Source organism: Lichenostomus cassidix, chromosome 18 (genome assembly GCF_008360975.1).
Source record: "Lichenostomus cassidix isolate B80296 chromosome 18, HeHo_3.0, whole genome shotgun sequence".
Taxonomy (NCBI): domain Eukaryota; kingdom Metazoa; phylum Chordata; class Aves; order Passeriformes; family Meliphagidae; genus Lichenostomus; species Lichenostomus cassidix.
This window is the reverse complement of record NC_139498.1, coordinates 10,618,122-10,640,945: the sequence shown is the minus strand read 5'-3', so window position 1 is coordinate 10,640,945 and position 22,824 is coordinate 10,618,122. Positions and strand designations below refer to the sequence as shown.

Here is a 22,824-nt window from a genome sequence, read left to right as displayed (position 1 = left end):
TGACAGCAGCGGAACCGCGGTGGCACCTGATGGGGACAGGACAGTGAGCTGGCCCGGGGTGCTGAGGAGCTGCTCCTCCTGCTGGATCCCACACCAAACCATCCCTCAGCCCCAGGCTTCTCCAGGGCTGGCGAGGGTTAAATCCCAGTTCGGAGCCCACTGCGCCCAGCTCGGCGGTGCTGGAACCAGCTGGAGCCGGGGCTGTGACAGGGCGCAGGCATCCCCTGCTGCAGGGTGGTGCAGCTGTGCAGGAGACAGGGATGGCTGCAGGAGGGGCTGGGAGAACCTGTTCATCCAGGATGTGCAAATCCTGCTTGTCCCCCAGCCCAGCAGCTGGCTGGTCCTGGGCAGGTCCAGGGGCAGGAGGAGTTTGTGGTCCCTGTCAGGTCAGAGGGTGCTGATCCCTCTCCAAACCCCCGGGCGAGGCTGGCTCTGCCCGGGGCTGCCAGGCAAAGGTGGCCCTGGAGGCAGCAGGGGCAGCCTAGCATTTACCCAGACAGCTGATTTGATCAAATTCCTGGCTGCAGGCTGTCTCCTTCCTGGATCAGCTGTGCACGGATGTGTGCATCTGGCAGTGGCAGTGGCTGCCCTGGGGAGGGCTGGCTGTGCTGGGGCAGAGCAGGGATAACACTCACTGCAGGGATAGCACAGCTGCTTATCTCGGTGATAAGGCTCCTGATCCCCTGATATCAGCTTTCAGAGTCTTAGGAACCTGCAAAAATCTCAGACATCCTCTCGACATGATTTCATATTTGCAGGGAAAAGAATTAATAAATGTCCCACTGCCTCATTGATTGCAAACACAGCAGAGCCATCAGTGCCTATATTTTTAAAAGATGTTTTCTAAAAGCTTCCTTGCACTGGAGGAGTCTCTCCATGCTGCCACAGAGGGGTTAATGATGCTGACGTTTGCCACTGATGGTCTGACTCTGCTTTATCCCACAAGTGCTACCCCAATTTCCAGCTCTCATCCCCCCTCGTGTAAGAGCTGCTCCTCCACAGTTACTGCAGCCAGAGGTCCCTGTTTCACCCCACCATTCCTGCCAGGGGACAAGCAGATTTGGGAAAGAAAGCAGCAACTTTAATGAAACAGTGCCAGAGAGGTGACACCAAACTGGTGACAACAACCCCCCTGGCACAGGCTCTGCTCTGCATCCCCTTGTAGCTGCTCCATGTGCTTGGTGGCATCCCTTGGGGTGACAGCTCTCTGAGGGATGATCTGGGGACCTGAGAAGTGGTTCCTGCTCTACCCAGGGCAGGATTAGGGCACAAATAGGCCTTGGTTTCAAACCTAAGTCATTGCAGTGCTTTTGGGTCCTGCCCAGCACAGCTGTGGAGGTGAGCAGGGAGCTTTCCTCTCCAGGCTGGGGGACAGGATGGTGAGAGGGCTACAAGGGACAGCAGTTTGCTGAGATGTCAGCCCTGCCACCGGCCTCAAGCCCCAGGAACTGGAGACAGAGGAGAGCTGCTTGTTCCCCCCAAAGAGCAGTTCCCATGCTGAACAACTCCCCCCCAAACCCCATTGCCCTTGCTGTAGGGGAAAAGTGCTAAAATCAGGGACAGCAAAGACACCAAAGACCTGATGTCACCCAGAAAGTCTTGCCTGTCCCAGGCTGGGGTCTGGGCAGTGGGGAAGGTGAGTGTCTGAGTCCCTGAGTGCCAGCACTGTCCTGCCAGCTGCTCTGCAGAGAAGAACCAAATTTCACCTCACAGGCAGATTCTCCAGGATGGGAAATCACAAAGAAATAAATTCTGGTGAAGTTTGAAAGAGCTGAAACAGGTGTCTGTAAAGGAAAGTGCTGAACAGCCTATTTGATAGGTTGTTGTATATCTGAGAGGTTTTATAAATGCTTCCATCCTACATAAGTGTCCTCATGGCCAGCTGAACTCTGCATCAGGAACACAGGAGACTGAAGACATGGGAGACCAGGAGGCCTCCTCTCCCCTTCTCTCCCCAGAGATTTGGAGTGAGCCAGGAGGTTTTTTCCCCATGTTAAGGCACCACTGGTTTGGCAGCAGAACCACTGAATCCTTTCCTGGACTTTGCAACTCTCCTCAGCTCCAGTAGCTCTTTGAACTGAGGGCTTTTGAGTATTTCTTGAAGTGCCACTTAGAGAGTGCCCAGGACCTTGGTGGGATTAGGCAGAACAGATCTGAGACCTCCAGCAGCTGGATTTTGCTTCAGGAATCCTCCATCCTGTCTGATTTTGTTGTCTGTCTCTCCCATCAGTGCATGGAGCCCAGCCTGGGCACTCAGCTGCACCTCGGGCTGTCTGTCCAGCTGTGAGCCCTGCTGGACCATCACAGTCCTTCAGAGAGCTTGGCAGAGCTGTCAGCTGGACCCTGTGGGTCTGTGGCCCATGGTCAGGACACTGGGAAGAGGCTCTGCTGCCACCAGGCTGCTCGTGGGCCCTCTGAGCCAGCAATGGGCAGGGGGTGAGTGCAGAGTGATTGGAGAGGATGCAAAGGGGGTGTCCGTGCTTCAGGGGGTGTCCTGAGTAGCTGTGACAGTGTGCCCAGCACAGCAGAGTGACACAGCTCCTGCTGTGGTCTCAGTGCAGCAGCAGCACAGCAGAGTCCTTGTGTGGTGCTGCTCCTCTTCATCTGCCCACTCCTGCCATCCACACCCATCCTTTCCTCTTTTCCTGTAAACAGACAGTGGAAGGAGATGTGAATGCTTTAAAAGATTCTGATAATAGCTAAGAAATTCAAGTTCTCTTCCATAAAGAAATGTGGAATCAAAATGCTGATACTCAACAAACCATTTCCCACCAGACAGATCCCAGACAGAAGCACCAGCAGACTTGTGGGTGCAAAAGGGATGCTCAGGATGTTGAGGATGCCCAGGGATATTCAGGATCAGCCCAGCTCAAGGAACAAGTAAAGCTGGTTACATTTGGGCACAAAAAGAGGATTTTTCCCTCCCTGGAAGATCCAGACTCATGAGCAAACACCTGGCACTGCTGGGGCTGATATTCCCCCTTGTCCCTGTCCTGGTGCAGAGTGAGGGATCCATGGCAGGGATGCCATACAGGGCAGAGTGGGAGGGAGCCCAGACTGCTGAGAGCAGGTCCAAGTCACGAGAGGGGACTCCTGGGGTCACTCCTCAGCATTTTGGGGTTCAGGAAGCGCTGGAGGCTGCTGGGCTTTGGGTGCTCTCATGAGTGGGGTGACTGGGGCAGCACAGACTGGTCAGGGAGCAGAGGGGAGCTGTTGTTCCCAGTGCCCAGTGGGCTCTGTGCCATGGCCAGGGGCTGTGCCAAGCCCACGGCTCTGGAACAACCCCCAGGCTGGAGCAAACAGACCGAGCACAAAACCACAGAAACCCAGAGGGAAAGATAAGCCCTTGAGTCAATATCTCACTGGGCCTGGGCAGTGCTCCCAGTGCTGCACAGCACCGAGGGACAGGGACCCACAGTGCCTCACCCACACCTATCCTGCCACTGGGGCTGCCAGGAGCAGAGTCTGTCCAGCCACAGGGATCTGGGGACAGCAGAAGAGGGAAGGAGCTGTGTCCCTGGGATGGAAAGGATGTTGGAGATCATTGGAGCTGGTGCTCTGGAGGTGCTGGGGTGTGCAGGGTCATGGGTGGGACAGGGGGGCAGGAGAAATCCCACAGTCCCTGCCAAGAGCACACCCAGCTGGGAGGTTTTGCTTCTCTTTCTGAGCTTGGCTGGTTGCTCCTGCTCATGCATGAGGGATATTGGAGTCACCATGCTCTGCCTGTGCCTGTGTCCCTCCATGCCAGCCTGGAAGAGGTGGAGGATGCTGGAGGCACCTTGCACACAAATACAGAGATGTATTTGGGTTTGGTTTGTGCACCATGTGCCCACATTCATCCTGCTGGGGAATGGCCCAGGTGACTGGGTGACTGCCACAGACCACAGGTGGGTCAGAGAGGGGAAAATGTGTGAGCAGGAGCACCCCAGGGAGGGCAGGATCCTGGGGTCTGAGTCCACAGGGTGTGCTGGTGCATTGGGAGCCTCTGCTCCTCCATGGAACTGGACACAAACTCCTGAATGCATCCCAGGGGGTCCAGGCACAGGGCTGACTGATTTCCTATGTGGGAATCACCTTCCATCCCCCACCATCCCAAAATTTTCCTCTGGCTGTGCTGGTCAAGTGCACAGGATCATCCAGTCGCAGGTGCTGGCAGTGACTTTGCTCCCAAAAAGCTCCATTCGAGAGTGTCTGTTCCACCAGCCCGCGGGGCAGGAGGGACCCGCGGGGATAGAGACCTCACCCCAGCTCCCATGAGTTCCCTGGGTGACACCCGCAGCTCCCTGGATGTTGTCCCTGAGCGCCACACCCAGGCACGCACCCAGGCACGCACCCACCATGGTGACAAAGCCCTCGGCCAAGTTTTACAGGCTGGATTGAGAGGCTCAGCACTGGCAATTAAAAATCCCCGAGCAAATAAAGGAGGGTGTGGGTTGCTGCTGCCCTTCCTTCTCTACAGCTGCAGTATCCAACTGATGCTTGTTCCAGGTTCTTATCCTGAGGTGCATCAAGGAAATTCCTCAAGGACCTGGACCCGAGGGCACAGGGGTGGAAAAACACCCTGGTGGAGGGTAAAGCTGAACTCATGGCATCCTGGTGAGTGCAGGGCTGTAAAACAGTGTGACTCACACGGCAGAGCCAGGAAAACCTCGGGTCTGTCACTGCCAACAAGAGAGGAAACAAAGGAAAAATAAGGAAATAATAAAAAAGAATCTCACTGGTTGTGAGAGCTTCACAGAGAACTGTGCAAGTCCCTGTCGTGACTCACAGATGGGGACATGTCCCTGGCAATGTCCCTGCCTGGGGCACTGGCCTGGCTGAGATGCTGACAGTGAGCAGAGGTGAGTGTGGGCTGTGCTCTGACACTCACCACACGTCAGTGGGGACATCTTCCCATCTCTGCCTCCTCTTTGTCTCATTCTCTGTTAAAACCCATCACTCCTTGGCTGGCTCTCAGTGGTGGTGCCTGGCTGGCTCCTGGCTGGGTGTCCTCCTGCTGTCACCACCCTTCGCCATGAGCAGCTCCAAGCACTGTGGGGCTGCTCCTTATTTACCTCGGGTTAAGTGGCTTCTCCATCCATCCCAGCCAGCACAGGAGGAACATCCCCTGGGATGCTGGCAGGGAGGAGGACACCATTCCTGCAGCAGTGCTCTCCAACACACAGACATCTCCAACTCCCCTAAACTTTGGTGTTGCTGCTCACACAGCGCCCAAACAGAGCCCTTTGAAGTTCTCAGGTCAGCACAGTCCCTCCAGGCACTGCTGGTGCTCCATGGTCCCTCATGCTGCAGGACCAGGCTGCAGAGACCAGGCAAGAGCTGATCTTTCTTCTCCTTGGGTGGCTGCCAAACCATCCAGGCATGTTCTAGACAAGCCTGAGATTAAAAAGGCCTAATCTCAGAGCCAATGTTCAAACATGGCACTTTGTACCCAGTTTCTGTGTGTTCAGCATTTGTCACCAGGCTCTTACAGCACATCAGAGCAGTGCCTTGGCAACAAGACTTTCACTTGGATTTTCATTGTTCCTCATAAATTTGCTGGAAAAACATTCCTTATTGGGAAAACCCTCCTGGCAGTGGACAGGGTGTGATGGGGACACAACAGGAGCAGCTGGGTTTGCTCCCTCACACCTTACACAGAAGTTCTGGTGCTAAACCACAGCCTGGACTATTCTGACTTTCTCTATTTGCCCAGGGTGTATGGCCGGGGGTGGCTCGTGTCCCTCTGCTACACAAAGCTGTCAGGAGAGAGCAGCAGCTCCCCAGGACCCTCCTCTCCCACCATGGGAAGCACTGAGGAAATACCCCCCAGACAACAGCCACCTCCAAATTCCACCAAAACCCCCTCCCAAAATTCATTCAACTCATCACCAACTTTCTTTCCATTGTTAATCCATTCCAGAGCATTTTAAAATCTAATGTTGCTCCTGAAAGTGCCTGTCACCAGCAGGAAGCTCTGTCTGCCCTGCCAGAACCTCTGCTTTCCCCGACACCAGCCAAACATCCCTGTGCACGCTGAGCTGTGGGTACCTTTCCCCTGAGGGTCCATCTGGCTGCTCGATGCTGTGAGGACCAGCAGGCCCTTCCCTTTGGTCCCTTTCGGGTGCTCTTCACCAGCTGAGAGATGCTTTGGATGCTCCCAGCGGCTCCTCTGAGGGCAGGATCCCATCGAGGCCATGGGGCTCAGCCGCACCCCAGCTCCCTGAGGGGAATCTCGATGTTGAAGGTGTACCAGAGGACCCAGAAGAGGAGGCTGAAGACGATCAGCAGAGCCCCCAGGTAAACGAAGAAGTCCCAGGAGCTGATGGGAGCCAGGATGCCCACGAGGAGGATGAGGAGCCCCACGGCGTCGCAGATCAGGGCCAGCAGGGCGAAGGCAGCACAGCGGCCCAGCAGCCCCCGTAGGCCCATGGTGCTCCCCCAGACCCTCAGGGCGGGGCCGGGGGCAGCAGCATCCCTGCGCTCCTCCTGCTGCCTCTGCTCTGCCAAGAGGAAGTACAAATGTCACAACACACCTTGCAGAACAATCGGCAGCGAGCGCACGATACTGCTTTAACCGTTTCATGGCCCTGCCCCTGCCTGGCCCGGAGCAGATCCCACAGGGAATTCCCTGGAGCTCTCCAGGGAAGGGACTCACCCCGGGATCCTCTGGGATCGCCCAGGTGGAGCTGCGTCACATCCAGTCTGCCCCAAAGGTACAAATCTGCCCTGACCCAGCTCACAGTCCTGGGATTTGAGATCTGGAGCACCTTGTGTCACTTCTGGGCAGCATCCACCGTGGGAGGATCCCAGAGTAGAATCTGCAGGACATTCACTCCGACACCCCAGTGACAACTTGGAAACATCCTATTATTCCCCCCTCCTTATAGGTAAACTGAGGCACGGGAATTCCCCCCAGAATTTCAAAAATACATCACCCTTGCAACTCCTCCAAAGAGCAGTCTTGCTGGAGAGCCAGATCAGACAGATGCTCCACTGCCCATCCTGAAAATGGGGCACAAGGAAGCCAGTGAGGAATCCCCAAATAAGCCCAAATTCCCCAGAGCTCCTGGCTGGTCTCTGAGCAGCCAGTGTGACTTTTTGGGATACAGGGATGCTGCTTTCTGCTACCAGGTTATGATGTGCCACTGGGTGCATTTTTCCTCTCCTGCCTCATCTTTCCAGTCCAGGTCTGTGCATGCCTGGCAAACTGGGAGAGTTTGGGAGGTGAAGCACCCAGGGGGCCCTTGGCTCTGGGAAAGCCATCCCAAGGCACCAGCAGTGGACAGGCTGAGGGTGGCAGCTGCCTGTCCCAGCCTTGGCCGTGCAGAGGATGTCCCCAAGCTCAGGACAGGACTGTTGGGCACAAGCAGCATCAGGGACTGGGGCAGTGCCAGGTGCAGGGACCTGCTGGAGGTGGCCTTGGCTCCAGGACGTGCCAGGGGTTGCACCAGGGATGTCCTTCTGAATGTCCTTGCCAAACCAGGGCTGCCTGAGCCCATCTGCCACCTGGGCAGCCCCACCACTGCTGTGCCCTGAGTGAGGGGATGGAGGACATCCCCTGAGTCCTCTGCTGCCCAGGGTGTGAAAAGTCACCCTGCTCCTGCCTGCCACCCACACTGTGCATGTCACAAAGGGCAAGCCCAGGGCAGAGGAGGCTGCCCAGCACAGCCCTGCTCCTGCCTCCCAACCTTATCCCAACCTTATCCCTCCTGCCGCTCCCAAACACACACAGAGCCCTGAGCAAACCCTCAGTTCCAGGGTGTGCTGCTCCCTCCCCACAGCAAGGCTCTGCCTCTCCCAGGAGATCCTTTTTCCTTCTTGTCTGAACAGTGAAGGCTTTAGATATACAAATAAATAAATAGTCTTGTTTGGGCCTGGTGGAGATTCTTCTCTTTGCCAGCCCAGAATCAGATTGGAATAATTGCCAGAGGGCTGGAGAGAAGTTCAGCTTCTTTCAGGATCCAATCTCATTTGCAGGAAACATGCTTTGGAATCTGCCTTTGTTGATGCTCAGCCAAAAACTCCCTTGCTGTCAAACCCAGCCCTCAGCTGCTCATGGTGTCCCCTCTTTGAGGATGTTTGGTAGAGAGGGGGATGAGTCTGGAAAGGCTTTTGCTTGGGATCCCTGTCTGCTGTCCCTGCAGGGTCACCTTGCTCTTCAAACACAGGCCCAGAGAGCAAAACCACGTGCAGCTCATGGAGACAGAGCAGGGAAGGAGCCTGCAGAAAGTCTGTCCTGTAGGGAAACATGGATAAATCCCAGTGGCATGGGTTGAGCTGGAATGAAATATCTGCCTGATGGTGAGGAGAAAGAGGAGGGGAAGCACAGCATAGCTTGAGCAGCTCAGGGACCCTCAGCCACAGCTCCAGAGCTCCAGAGATCCAGAGCTCCAGAGATCCACAGCTCCACAACTCCATGACTCCAGATCTCCACCACTCCAGAGCTCCAACAACTCCACAGCTCCACGCTGGCTGTGCCCATGGTGGGGAATGGCTCCAGCTGCCACAGATGCAGGGGCTGCAGATGGCTCAGCTCTGGCAGGGCTGGGCAAACTCCCTCCAGTGGCACAAGGACTCTCTCCAGTCGCCATCAAGGCCAGCACATTCCTGCAGGGCTGGACCATTTTGGGGTCATAGCTCAGCTGCAGCACTCAAGGCTGCAGGAGCGAAGCTGCTCTCTAAACCTCCCAAATCAGGATGTAGGAAGAGCTTCCTGGATCTTATGGAAGCAGCTCAGGGCAATTTGTATTGAACTCTTGGGGCATCTCTCTGGGGAGGAATGGAGAAACCAGCACTTCCCCCCTGACTGATAGATCCTGAGTGGTTGTACATCTTCATCCTCCTGGGAAAGGAGCCCAGACATCGTGGCTGGGCAAGAATAACACTGAATTGGGAAAGGCTCTGTTATCCAAGGCATTTCCCTTGCTGAGCCCTGGCTGATGCTGCTGCTCTGAAAATCATCACACAGACAGCAAGGCTTCAAAGCACCCTGGGCACATGGGGGTTTTACACACCCCCTATTTAACTCAGTGTGGGGTTTTTATACACCCCCTGTTTCACACAATCACAGAACCAAATAGGTTGGAGAAGACCTTTGAGAGCATCCAGTCCAACCTGTGACCCAACACCACCTTGTCACCCAGACCATGGCCCTGAGTGCCACATCCAGTCTGTTATGAAACACCTCCATGGACAGTGACTCCACCACTTCTCTGGGCAGCCCATTCCAATGTCCAGTCACTCTTTGTGTGAAGAAATTCTTCCTGATGTCCAACCTAAACCTCCCCTCACACAGATTAAGGCAGTGTCCTCTTGTCCTATTGCTGGTTTCCCAGGAGCAGAGCTCGATCCTGGCTGCACCCTCCTGTCCAGAGGTGTAGAGAGTGATGAAGTGGAGAAGTCCCCTGAGACTTCTCCAGGCTGAGCCCCCCAGCTTCCTCAGCCACTCTTCATAGGACTTGTGTTTCTGACCCTTCCCCAGCCTTGTTGACCTTCTCTGGACACAACTCAGCAGCTCATTGGGGTTTAACACAAAGAAACTCCCACATGTGGCAAGACCCTTCATGTCCCCAAACAGGGCAGCCCAGCCCATCCAGAACTGGTGCAGGTGGGGTCCAGAACCCCCTGTCAGCTCTGTGCTGTGACCAGCATCAACCTCTGGCTGTCACACGGCTTTGGTGAGCCCATGGCTTTTGGGGGTCCACAGTTTTGATGGATCTACGGTTTTGGTGGATCTATGGTTTTGGTTGATCTGTGGTTTTGGTGGATCTGTGGTTTTGGTGGCTCCATGGCATTGATGGATGCTGTTTTGGTGGGTCCATGGCTTATGGTGTGTCCATGGTTTTGGAAGATCCGTGGTTTCTGTGGGTCTATGGCGATACTCCAGGGTGTCAGGAGTGGGGAGTGGCCATGCTGGGGTCAGACCTGCAGGGCAGCACCCGCTGGGGGCTGTAAAGCCTTGCAGCAGCTTCATCCAGCAGGAATTCAGCAGATCCAGCTGGATTGGACTCACAGCAGCAGCAGCAGCCAAGGGGCAGAGGGTGCTCCCATCAGAGCCCTGGGGACACCTCTGCTGCTCCTTCACCCAGGGATGCACTCAGCCCTGCCTGGTGCTGTTTTCCCTGGGCAGCAGAAAAAACTGTTCCGTCCACAGTTCCTGTGTGCCCAACATCCAGTGTGGAAATAGGAAGGGTTTTTTTAGGGTTTCAAACTCCCTGTGAGCACTGAGTGTCCCCTGAAGTTTTTACCCTCATCCCTGTTCACTAAGGACAGGGAAGGCTGCTGGGTTTCAGTGAGGGATGGACAAGTGCAGCTCATCCTGGTGGGATCTCATCTGCTCCCCAAGGCAGGAGGAAGCACCCACAGCATTTCAGGGTGCAGGATGGACTGGCAGCCTGGGTATTATCCAGGCTCAGGCATGGAGCAAGCATTCCAGCATCCCAGTGGGAATGGAATGCTGGAAACCACATCAGTGGTTGTGCCTCACAAGCCGGAGGTTGTGTTTCCAGGAAGAAGTGGTGGAAGGTCTCAGGGGATGTAAAGATGTGGTCACAGGCACCAGTGGTCACCTGCTTCCTTCCACACTTAAATAATTTATCCCAGCAGCTGCAGAAACCTGATTGCACCAAGGGCAAACCCAGTTAGTGTGACTGAGATCATGGAATCATGGAATGGTTGGGTTGGAAGGGGTCTTAAAAATCATCCAATGCCACCCCTGCCATGGCAGGGACACCTTCCACTGTCCCAGGCTGCTCCAAGCCCCAGTGTCTAACCTGGCCTTGGACACTGCCAGGGATCCAGGGGCAGCCACAACTTCTCTGGGCACCCTGTGCCAGGACCTCCTCACCCTCACAGGGAACAATTTCTCCCAATATCCCATCTCTCCCTGCCCTCTGGCAGTGGGAAGCCATTCCCTGTGTCCTGCCCCTCCATCCCTTGTCCCAAGTCCCTCTCCAGCTCTCTTGGAACCCCTTTAGGTGCTGGAATTTAAGCAGGATGTAACCTGCTCCGCGAGGGGTCTGCCCCAGGGGTGTGCAGCATCTTTGGGCAGGTTTGGTGGTGTGGAAGCTCAGGAATGAGGAGCTGACACCTGGAGCAGGGCGTTATCCACACCCAGCCTGCCGGACGGGTTTGCTGAGTGACCTTTGAGATGCAGGGGGAGATTTCCTCTTTCAGCTGCTCTGCAGAGATAATGACTTTTGTAATGGATTTCCTGTTCTTTTTATAGCACTGGGGGAGCTGGCAGATCACGTCTGAGCTTTAGTGAGACATAATTATGTTTGCTGGAAAACCTGATCTTTTCTCTAAACGTGTTTTTCTCTGCTCCAAAGCATCACAGCAGGGTTCAACCAGGCTGCAGTGGGACCCAAGAGGAGCAGCAGGGAGCAGCCAAACAGGGATTTGGAGGAGCATGGGAATGGCCCAAAGGTGTGAACTTCCATATAGGTTGATCAAAGCTCCCTCTAGCCCAGTCCTGCCCCAGCAATGGCAAGAGGAAACAGCATCTGAGTCCAGCCCCTCCTGGAATCTGCTGTCCTTGGACTTCTGCAGCATCCACCAGTGTTATGTTATGGAATTTAGAGGGCAAACACTTCTCTGTTGCTTCTGCTGTCTGTTTTTTAATCTTCTTTATCTTTTTTTTATCTGTTTTATCTGTTGTCCATAGAACAATTTTGAACCCATGGATACTCTCTGTCTCTGCAGCCTCCCACATCCCAGGGAGGTAGAGGTTCAGTGGTGCCACAACACAGAGGCAGAAATTCATTTCTCAGCAGCCCTGTGGGGGTTTGCTGGGCCACAGCAGGGCACATATTTTATGTCAGCTCCTAAAGAAACCCTGTGAAGAGCCTTCAGGTTATCCTGCATCTCTCTTTTCCTGAATTGCTCCAGCTCACATCAAGAGGATGCAATTCCCAGCGTTGGGAGGTCCAATGCTCCCCCCTCCCTGGCAGTGACCAGGCATTTATACAGTGTTACCGAGGGGGAGTTCCCACTTTGCTCCTGGACTTCCACCTGCACCTTATGTCCAGGCTGTTAATCTGACTTTCCCCCCAGTTATCTCCCAGCTGTTAATCTGACTTTCCCTTCAGATAACATTCCTGTCCCTTTGCCTCCCTGTCCCACCACAGATCTGTGCAGCAAAAAGTGAGATCCATCTAATAAATCCTCTCCTCAGCAAGCTTTGCTGGTCCCTGGGAGATTCCCTTTTCCCTGGCAGGCTCCATCCTGTTGCCAGGCACCTTCCTGTGCCACCCTGGTGCCCCTGACCCCTGGACAGAGGTGTTCACTCAGCCCCTCGCCAGCACCCAAACCAACCCCAGCCCCACTCCTCATCCTCGCCCTGTGCTGAGCCAGCCCCCCCTGCCCAGTGGCTGCCACACCACCCCAAACTCTGTCACTACCCCCTCCCCACACAGCAGAGATGTGACACCACAGCAGCCATGTGCAAGTCCCTTGGGAATGATTTCCTTTAATGAAACCTCATATTCTTGTTATAAATGACCAGTCTGGAATCCAATTCAATTCTTGGTCTCAGTGACTTCTTATCATATTAACATTTCCCTGTCTCCTGCTCCTTGGCTATGAGCTGTGGACAGCAGGAGCTCCCTGTCTCCACTCAGTAATTCCAGTCCTCCTGGAGCATCCCTTTGGCCAGGCAGCCCTGGCTGAGCACAGCTCTTTCCAGCAGGATCTGTTTCCAGGTGCCTCCTCCAGCCTGTGCAGCTCTAGGACTCCCACCTGTGCCCAGATCTGCAGCCAGGTGGGACCTGGGGCAGCTCTTCACTTAACTCCCTGATTTCCCATCAGGAATCCTGGTGTCCATCCTCTCTTCTGACCACAGCTGCCCCCTGAGCAGGAGTTTTGGGTGAGCATCCTCTGCCCGTGGCAGCGGAATGAGCAGCTGGTGCCCCGTGCCAGGGCAGGATTGCAAACAGCAGCAGAGCACGGCATGGCACGAGGAATGGCTAAGGAACAAACAGCTTTGCTGGGTCCTGTGCCAGATCTTGTACAGCCCTGTCACAAACCTGGCACTGGCTGGCCAGGGATGTCTGCACCAGTCAGGAAACAAAGCTCAGGGCTAGGCTGAGCCTGGGGCAAAGGGACTTGTGTGCTCAAATACTCCTAATCCAGCTGTGCCAGCTGCCAGGCTGGATGTGCCACCTCAAGCTGTACCCACACTGGTGGAGGGAATCTCCAGGCAGCCCTGGTGACAGACTGGGTGTGGCCTGGCACCAGTGCCAAGGTGAGCTCCATGTTAGCCAGGCTGTGGAAACACAGGTGCGTCATGTCTCAGGAATCTTGGACCATATTTTCAGGCAGAAATGTTGGTGTGGCACCAGTTTCAGCAATGAGGGAGTTCAAGTGGAGATGGCCAGGAAATTGAGTATTTCCTGGGAGGGAATCAGCTCTCAGCCCTGAGCACAGTTCCTGCAGTTCAGACCATTCCCAGACACATTTCCCTTGTGCCTGCCCTGCCAGGTGCCTGGAGCAGCAGGATCTGTGACCTCCTGCAGGATCTCAGCTTCTGCTGTGTCTCCTGATGCTGTGCAGAGCCTCCAGCCTGTCTGGCAAATTAGGGAGCTTGAGGGATGGTGGCCCCAGGATGTTGCAGAGAGTGAAAGCATGAACTGATCTGGAAAAGGGGGCAAAAGAGCTGCTGCTGGCTGGGAGATGGGCATTAACAGGGAAATGCTATTGTCTGCAAGTCCCATTCCTCGTGCTTTCCTCGAGTTACTTGGGAGCTGTGGATAGATGTGGGACACTGGGTTAGGGAAAGCTGAGGGCTTGCATGGGCTGATGGAAGTTCTCATACCCTATCTGTCTGAAGCCAAAGATCAAACACATCCTGGATTCCCTCTGTGCACCCTTCCCAGCCTCCTCTGGCATCTGGAGGAGCAGCAGGGCTAACTCAGTTCCCTGCAGAGAGGCAGATTACAAAGAGCACCTCAGTGGGATCTCCTCTTCTGGGTTTCTCCTCTGCTTCTGATCAGCCCTGATCACATCCTCACCCCACAGTGGGTGCCAGTGGGTGACTGAGTTGGTCCCTGCTGTGCTGGGGAGTCCCACCAGGCCAGAGAAGGGCTGCCAGGGGATCCAGATGGGATCAGCACTTTGGAACATCAGCCTCTCATCAGCATCTGAACACAGAACTGGGAGCTGGACATGACATCAACTCAGACCTCGCTGTCCAGACTGAGACCATTTCCTCAGCGTGAGAATTTGAATTTCAGTTTTGTCTTCTAAAATAAATCAGGACTGCTCAAAATACAAAATGAAAACAAAAACCACGCAGGAAGGCTCTGTGCTTTCCTGAAGGGTTTGTCTCAGGCACACATTTCTTAATAGCAGAAACAGTGGTGGAGGTAACAACAAATCTCTCCTGCCTGGGGTCCAGTCATGGTTCAAGAGAGAATTGAGGGGCTGGAGTGTGTCCAGAGAAAGGAAAGGAGCTGGGGAAGGGGCTGGGGGAGCTGGGGGGCTCAGCCTGGAGAGAAGGAGGCTCAGGGGGACCTTCTGGCTCTGCACAACTCCTGACAGGAGGGGACAGCTGGGGGGGGGGGGGTCAGGAAGTGACAGAGTGAGAGGAAATGGCCTCAAGCCAGAAGTTTAGGTTGGACATCAGGAGCAATTTCTCCATGGAAAGGGTGCTCAGGCCTTGGCAGGAGCTGCCCAGGGAGGTTTGCAGTTCCCATCCCTGCAGGTGTCCAAGGAAGGGCTGCATGTGACACTGAGTGCTCTGGGCTGGGGACAAGGTGGGGATTTGGCACAGCTTGGACTGGATGGGCTGGGAGGGATTTTCCAACCTAATGATTCTGGGATTCTGTGGGTGACAGGAATGTCCTGGCCATGGGCAGCAGATCTTGTCCTCCTGAGCTTTCACGATGTGTGTTGCCCACCTGGTGGCTTCCTCTGATATAAAGTGCTCTGGAACTACATTGTTCTGCTTCTCCTCTCCACTGCCTCTGGATGAGCCACTCCTGCCCTCCCAGTTCCCACTCCTGCACTGCACTTTGCAGCCAGCAATGCTCACACCAGGCTTGGCTCACACTTGGCACTCAGATGGTTCCTCTCTGCTAATGGATCCTGCAGAACCTCCTGGGGAAGCTGAGCTCCTTCAGGGCTTTGCTCCAGCCCAGGTTCCTTCAGGGCTTTGCTCCAGCCCAGGTTCCTTTGGGGCTTTGCTTTACCCAGTTTGTGCTGTTGGCTCACTCTTTGGACAGGAGGGCAATGCAGAGAGCTTGGACCTGCCTTGCTGAGCTCAGCTGAAAAATCCTGCTGCTTTTTTTCCTGGGATGACTTGGATGAAGTACAGAGTTCATTTCCACACTGGAGACCATGTAGGGAAGAGACTGAGTGTGACGAAATCCTGTAGGGAGTACAAGAACGTGTTCGTTTTCATGGCTGATCAGCACAGGTTGGTGGAGGGGAGGGGAACCCTCTCGGGAAGGTCCAGCTGCCCTCAGCGGTTGAAGAAGAAGGACTTAAGGCTCTGTAGGAACTGTGACTTCTGCCTCTGCTTCTGCTTCTTGCGGATGATGGGGACCCAGACCAGGCCACAGACCAGCAGCATCAGTCCCAGGGACAGGAAAGCTGGGCCACACATTTTGTAAACGTACTTGTGTTCGGTCAGGAAGCAGGGCAGGCTGGTGATGATCGCCCCGAAGATGAAGATGACAGCTCCCACGGACACCACGATGACAGGTTTGCGGTAAATGTCCCACTTGCTCCTGGAGGCGCTGGTCCACACGGACTCGCTGCGGGAGCTCATGCACAGCGTGCTGCCCGTGTTACTGGTGATCAGCTCCTTGGACTGGGGAGACTTCTCGCTCCCATCAGGACTTTTGGGGGGGATTTCCATGGTGATGGGATTGGAGGAGGAGACCTGGGAGGGATAAAAGAGAAAGCAGAGCAGGGCAAGTGATGGAGGATGGAGGGTGCTTCCATTTGGGCACCAGTGAGTGCAGCCCTAAGGGAGGTGGAGGAGGTTTTGGGGGTCACTGCAGGGGAAAGTACATCACACCTGGGAAATGGTGGAACAGGCAATGGGATCTGCAGGCAGGCTGGGCAGAGGGTGTCTGTGGAGTTCCACTGCCCAGCCATGGATAGTGGGACTCCTGAATTCCTGGACTCCCAGGGCACTTCCCTGCAAAGCTGCAGCTTGTGGGGTTTTTGGGGACTGGGCTGATTGATCCCAGAGCAGACTGTGTAGGTGGAAGCAGAACCAACATTTTGGTCCATGCAGAGCCTCAGAGTCTCTTCAGGACATCTCTGGCCATCAAGCAAGCAGGACTGGTGGTGCTGGCTGTGTCCTTGGACCTGCTGCCCCTCCCAGATCCCAAATGACATCCCCAGCACCTTGTGACAGGTCATGTGTCCCTCTTGTCCCTCAGGTGGAGCAACTGAGGCACACAGGAGGTGCCATGTCAGGAGCACTCAGAGGAGAGCAGGAAGCCTCTTGCCATGGGCTGAAGGCTTCCTGAAGGATGTTCCTCAGGGCCACATCCAGCCTTGAGCAGCCCCAGCACAGGAGCCTCTCACTTCCTGTGGAAATGCAGGGGTGGGAAATGGGGAATTCTGGTCCCACAGGACATTGCCCCAGCTGTCAGTGGGGCAGGGGCTGCAGGAGGGCTCCTGAGCTGGGTTAGGGTTAGGGCTACAATTAGGTTTAGGGTTGCGAGTAGGGCACTGAAATGCTCTGCCCTTTAACTGCTGGGCCATCAGGGTTAGGTTTAGGGTTAGTGTTTGGGTTCTGGTCAGATTTAGGGTTAAGAGCAGGGCGCCAAACCCTCTGCCCTGCAATAGCAGGACAAGCAGTGTGGCTTTTTGCACATTAATTCTTCATCAACTCGTAGAGGAAACACCTTTTCCCAGAAAGAAAATTATTTTAGCACAGAGAAACCCTTCTTGTAAATGGGAAAGGACGAGCATTTTGTTACCCACTGTTTCCTCAGGGGTCTTCTGATGACACTGGGCCAGGGGTCTGGATTGGGGAATTCTCCTGCAAGAGCTGCTCTGCTGCTGGGAACTTCCTCCCAGCAGGGATGAGCCTGTGCAGGCAGCAGGCTGAGGAGGGCAGGGGATACTGGGGATGTGGATGCTTCACAGCCAGGGATCAGAGTGCAGATTTGGTTCTGCAAAGCAAACTGCTGCCCGAGCTGCCTGGTTCTCTCCAGGGGCTCAGAGGGCTGGGCCTGCCCTGTCCCCTGCTGTCCCCACCCTCGGGGCATGGGGAGGGTCTGCAGCAGAGCTACAAGGGCCTGGAGCAGCTCAGGGCCCCACGACTCCCTTCTGCACCAAGCAGAGGCACAGGTGATTACTGCTGGTCCCAGAGCTGCCCCTGTGGGGCTCCCTGTGCTCCCTGTGTCAGGATCAAGCTGCATCCACACTGGGCTGGGCACAGGGCTCAGCTGGGTGGGCAGTGCCACCAGGGCTCTGTGCCCACAGCAGTGCCCAGCACAGCTGTCCCTAAGCACCACACAAGCTCTGAGGCTGAGCTGGCTTTGATCCAGAGCAGGGAATTTACATCCCACTGCAGCCCCATCTGTGTGTGTGCTCTGCTCAGGAATGGCTCTCCAGGAGGTGGCACCTCACAGGTGACCCCAGGCTGGCTTTGCTCCCTGCCTGTGCCAGGGCAGCCCTGTGGCTCAGGTGACCCCAGAGCCTATCAGCCCCAGCTCTTTTCCTGGTGCTGCTGATCCATGTGGGAGCAAATTCCACACCAGGGCAGCCCTGCTGAGGCTGCAAGGCTGGCACAGCTCCAGAGGCAGGAGGAAAGCTGCCCAGAGCTGGGCCATGCTGGGCTCAGTGCCCACCTAGGGATGCTGATGGCCGAGTGCCAGCCAGCACCTCCCTCACTCCTTCACCTGTGTCCCTGCCAAGCTTGGTGGTTACTCAGAGAAGAGACAGATGTAATTTTATCATTTAGTCCCCCTAACACGGGCACTGTTACAGATCTGCTGGTATTGACATATTTGGGGATGTTTCAGGTTTGCCAGACTTGGACAAACAAGCACAAAACAAAAGCCAAGAGCAGCGGAGAGGATTTGCAACCCTCCTGTCTGCAGCTTTCACTGCTCTCTGTCGAAACAGGAGATACAGGGGCAGGGGAAAGGACACATTTCTGCCATCCTGATATGGAATCCCAGAATCATCAAGGTTGGAAAAACCCTCCCAGCCCATCCAGTCCAAGCTGTGCCCAATGCCCACCTTGTCCCCAGCCCAGAGCACTCAGTGCTACCTCCAGGCCTTCCTGGGACACCTGCAGGGATGGGAACTGCAAACCTCCCTGGGCAGCTCCTGCCGAGGCCTGAGCACCCTTTCCATGGAGAAATTCCTGCTGCTGTCCAAGCTGAGCCTCCCCTGGCCCAGCCTGAGGCTGTTCCCTCTCCTCCTGTCCCTGTTCCCTGGAGCACAGCCTGACCCCCTGGCTGTCCCCTCCTGTCAGCAGCTGTGCAGAGCCACAAGGTCCCCTGAGCCTCCTTTGCTCCAGGCTGAGTCCCACCAGCTCCCTCAGCTGTTCTTGATGGTCCAGACCCTTTCCCAGCTCTGTTTCCCCTAATACGTGATATATCTTCTCCAGCCCTTCATCACAGATGATAAAGGATGATCAAGGTAATTTGGGTTACAGTAGCAAGCTCTGGTTTCTGTTTCTCTCCCTTTTGAGCTCTAATTCCATCTCTGCCAGCTGGACAATTGCAGTGGATCCTGCTGACTCGCTGGCTTTGGGGAGCACGAGGTGCCAGGAGATGTCACTGTGATGGCCTCAGCCAGGTCAGCAAGGCAGGTGACCCAGAACTGGTGGCACCAGGCAGCCACAGGCTCCAGACACAAACCCCAAATCCTGGCAGTGATGGCCAGAGATGTCCTGAAGAGACTCTGAGGCTCTGCATGGGCCAAAATCTTGGCTCTGTCTCTACCTACACAATCTGCTCTGGGATCAGCCCAGTCCCCAAAAACCCCACAAGCTGCAGCTTTGCAGGGAGGTGCTCAGATCCTGAGTAATTCCAGGTGCCACCTGCCCACCAGCTGCCCACTCGGAGCATTACTGGCTTCTGATCCCCCTCTTCCAGTGCAAACCAGACTCTTCCTGACATTTCATCCTGGCAGTTCTTGTCTTTGTCCTCCTAATATCCATCATGGTGAGGTTTTATGATCAAACAACTGTATCATTTCAATTTGGCTTTGTGGTTGGAAATTTGCTTTATTCTCTGGATTAATCCCACACCTCAGCAGCCTGAGCAGGCTGTCCTATCCCGTATTTTAGGCATCCCATTCCCTGTTTCCCTGTGTACTGCCATCCTGATTCTGCATCCCAGGGCAGCAGCTCTGCAAAGCACCTTCCCCTCGTTGTGCAGAGCAATAATGTCAGGCTGCTGCAGAAACCATCAGCTGCCTTTCAGCTTTGCATTTCCACTAGAGAGGATTTATTCCCCCTCTCATTTCCTGGCAGAACCACCCCTCTCACCACAATTCCCAGACCCTGCTCATTTTTCCAGCACTTCCTGGCAGAGCCTGGTTTTCGGTCACACTTTTGTGCACTCTTGGCTAATGAAGGATTTCTCTCCCAGCCAGTGCCTGGAGCTGGTTTGGGAGCACTGGGAGGATCTGCAGCTCTTGGGAAAGCTAATGCAATTCCAGTTCCTGCTCTGCCCCTGCTCCATCCCTAATCCATCACAGATGTGCTCGGATGCGATGGCTGCACCGAGCAGCAGGAGAGTGCTATCAGATTTCTCCCAGTTTTTTTAACCATTGTTGGAAGCAGACAATCAGCAGATGACTCTTCGCTGGCTTGAAAATGCCTCCAGAGCACATCTCAGATTTCACATCTGGTGGCTCTGCTGCCCTTCTGAAACCCTGGGCAGCTCTCACTGCTGGGGTCTCTCCTTCCCCTCTCCATAACCGAGATCCTCATGGGGTTCCATTTCTCCTCCCTTTGCTCTTCCAGTGCTTTGTGTGGGGATGTTTGGTTTCTGAACTGGAAAATCTTGGGTGCCTCCCTGCTGGGGATCCCAGTGCCAAAGCAGAGCACACCCTTGGGGATCCTGCATCTGGGAACATCACATGGGGGTGCTGAGGGAGAGCTCTGGGCTGAGGAGCCCCTGAGGGCTCTGTGCCAGGTCCCTCACCCAACCCATGGATGGCATTCCTCACCTGAGGGTGGCATTGCTGACCTGCCAGCCCCCAGCAGTGCTCAGCACTGACATCCCAGCCCAGGCCCTGGGCTGCTGCAGGAGAGCAGCATGTGGGCTGTGGGATGTGGGCAGCAGCCCCGTGTGAAGGCTCTGTCCTTGTGCCCAGCCCTGTGTCCTCCCAGCCATGGATTTACTCTCCCAGTCCACACCCCAGTCTGGCCACCTCCTTTTTGTTTGGGGAGGCAGCCCTGGGTCCTCAGGAGCTCCTTACAGCTCCTCACTGCAGAGTTTCTGCTGCTGCCTCATCTGACTTTGCATGGCTGGGGACTCCAGATCTCTCCCAGGGTTTGGGGTTCATTTCCAGCTGCCTCTTCCTCGTGAAGAGCCCTCTCAGTACCCCAAAGTGGAGCTGCTTTGCCCCAGAACTGAGCAGGTGCCACCCCGTTGGAGCAGAGCTGAGGATCTGCCATGTGCAGGGGCTTGGAGGGGCTGCAACACCTATTCTGTGTTTTCCCACACACGTCACTGAGGGAAAACATAAGGATTTTGCAAACCAACCTCCAAATATTGCTGGAAATTCCAGCCAAGTTTATGGATAGATTTTGCTGCCTTCTCTGCTCTCCAGTGACTTCCCTGAAGAAAGTCCCTGACCCCACCAGGGCAGGATGAGCAGCAGCAGGAGCTCCTGCTCTCCTAAGCCAGGTTCAGCCCCAGCCCTGCATCCCTCTGGGAATTAATGGTCATGGAAGAGAAAATTTTGCAGAAAACCAGAAGCGAGCTCTGCACTCCATGGATGTGGCTTGCCCTGATTCCTGCTGGGGAGAAGGCAAGAGCCAGGCCAGGCTGAGGCCAGGCCATGGCTGAGGGTCAGACCTGCCAGGAGAGCTCTGCTCTGGCACCAGTGTCCCAAACTGGTGGGGCTGGCTGGGTGGCAGCTCCAGGCACCTGCATCCCAGCTGGCAGTGTGACATTGAGACCCTGCCCCACACAGAGGGACCCCAGGATGTCCCATGGCCCCACAGGCTCTGGGGCTTCCAGTGCTCTCTGGATGGCTCCTGATGGTCTCCTGGCAAAGAGCAGCATCAGTGCTCTACAAACCTTGGGCTGAGACCCAAAGGGTTGGTTTGTCCTTCAGCCAGGAGGTGTGTCCAGCCTGTCACCCCAATGGGCAGCAAATCCTCACTGGTGGCTCCCAGCTGGGAGAAACCCAAAACCCTGGGAATGGAGGAAAACCGAGAAGTGCCTTTTGGGGCATGGCTTTTCCTGCTGCTCTGGAGAGTCTCAGCTGGGCTCTTTAATCACTCCTGATGTTTAACCACAGCTCAAGATGACAGCAGTGTGTCTGTGAGTCCCTGTGAGAAGGGATTTGCTGCTCTGGGGGATCTGTGTGGCCATGGAATGGGAATGGAGGAGGCTGCTGCACTGATGGACGTGCACAGAGTCAGCAGAAACTTTTTGTGAGATGTTTGTGTTGGCCAGATTTAATCAAGAGTGGCTCTCAGTCAGGTTCCCAGTGAGGACTGGGGGGCTGCTTCCTGGAGGAGGTGGGGGACCTGTCCTGCCCCAGCTGCCCCGTGAGGAGCAGCCCCACAGCCCTGTCTGCCTCAGACACCTGCACATGGGGAGGAGCTGGGGGAAAAGCACGAAAACCACTGAGGGACCGAGTGCTGAGCCCACCCACCATCCTGTGCCTCTGCTGTCCCTGCTGTCCCTGAGGCTGGTGGCTGCAGGTGGCTCTCACCATCCCCTGAGCAAACCACAGAGGGACTCCACCACCAGCTCCTGCGGGCACAGGAGCAGCAACTCAGGGCATCTCCAGCTGTTTGCCACCGTGTGCCAGCCCAGGAGGGCTGGGTTCTTCTGGGCTGAGCCCTGGGAGGGGACAGGGAGCTGGTGGGGTGCCAGGGAGGGGTGCTAAAGCCCCATTCCGGTCCCCATGCCCCTGCTCAGGAGCAGGCTGGCAGTGGCTCCGGTGGCAGCTGTCCCTGCAGACTGGCTGGTGCTGCCCTGAGACCTTGCAACCTGTCATGAGAATTCACCTCACCTGCAAGCCCTGCCAGGTCTGGGATGGGAACTGAGGTGCAGCCAGAGCTCCTTTGCTGGTGGAGTGGAGCTGGGCTGGGCCTGGCTGTCTGCATCCCTCGGGAGCAGCTTCCCAGCACTGCCTGGAGCCTGGATGGTCCCAGAGCTCACTCGGGGACCTGCTGGGCAAAGAACACCTGCAAGTCCCTTTCTGGACTCACTGAGAGGATGACCCCCAACTTGCCATGCTGGATCCCTCTCCCTTTCCACCACCCCAGAGCCAAACCCACGGAAATCCATGGTACTTACGTGGTGAGAAGAGAGGGATGGCTGCAGCAGGAGCTCCCTTCTCCAGAGCCAGGCTCATCCCAAGCCCCACATCCCTCTGGGTGTTGTCTACTGGGCTCTGGTGAGTCTAATAAACAATGGAGCATCCCAGCTCCGATGATCTCACCAGCCTATCAGGATATTATTTAACCCCTTGTGTCCCTGCCCCTGGGCAGTGTGCCTGAAGCGTTGGATAAAAGGCTGTGGTTTGGAAGGCAGGGCAGTGCCAGGGTGGGGCAGTGCCTGGAGCAGGAATCCAGCACTGGGGGGGGTTGATGCTGATCCAGACTTGGATCATCAGCAAGTTCCTGAAACATCTCTGAAGTGCAATTTCTGCCCTCTCAGAGCACGGAATCGTAGC

The 22,824-nt window shown here is 55.6% G+C and overlaps 2 protein-coding genes across 2 annotated transcripts; both read right to left on the bottom strand.

Annotated features, from left to right (window-relative positions):
- Positions 1–730: 730 nt before the first annotated feature.
- TMEM238L (transmembrane protein 238 like) lies at positions 731–6,503 on the bottom strand. Its single transcript, XM_085077986.1, has 2 exons — positions 6,031–6,503; positions 731–2,645 (listed from the first exon to the last, which is right to left on the bottom strand). Exon 1 carries the CDS (start codon positions 6,409–6,411, stop codon positions 6,184–6,186), a length of 228 nt encoding a protein of 75 aa, XP_084934112.1. The 5' UTR covers positions 6,412–6,503; the 3' UTR covers positions 731–2,645; positions 6,031–6,183.
- An 8,672-nt stretch (positions 6,504–15,175) lies between these two features.
- PIRT (phosphoinositide interacting regulator of transient receptor potential channels) lies at positions 15,176–15,880 on the bottom strand. The gene has a single exon (XM_085077494.1). It carries the CDS (start codon positions 15,839–15,841, stop codon positions 15,443–15,445), a length of 399 nt encoding a protein of 132 aa, XP_084933620.1. The 5' UTR covers positions 15,842–15,880; the 3' UTR covers positions 15,176–15,442.
- Between the last annotated feature and the right edge of the window lie 6,944 nt (positions 15,881–22,824).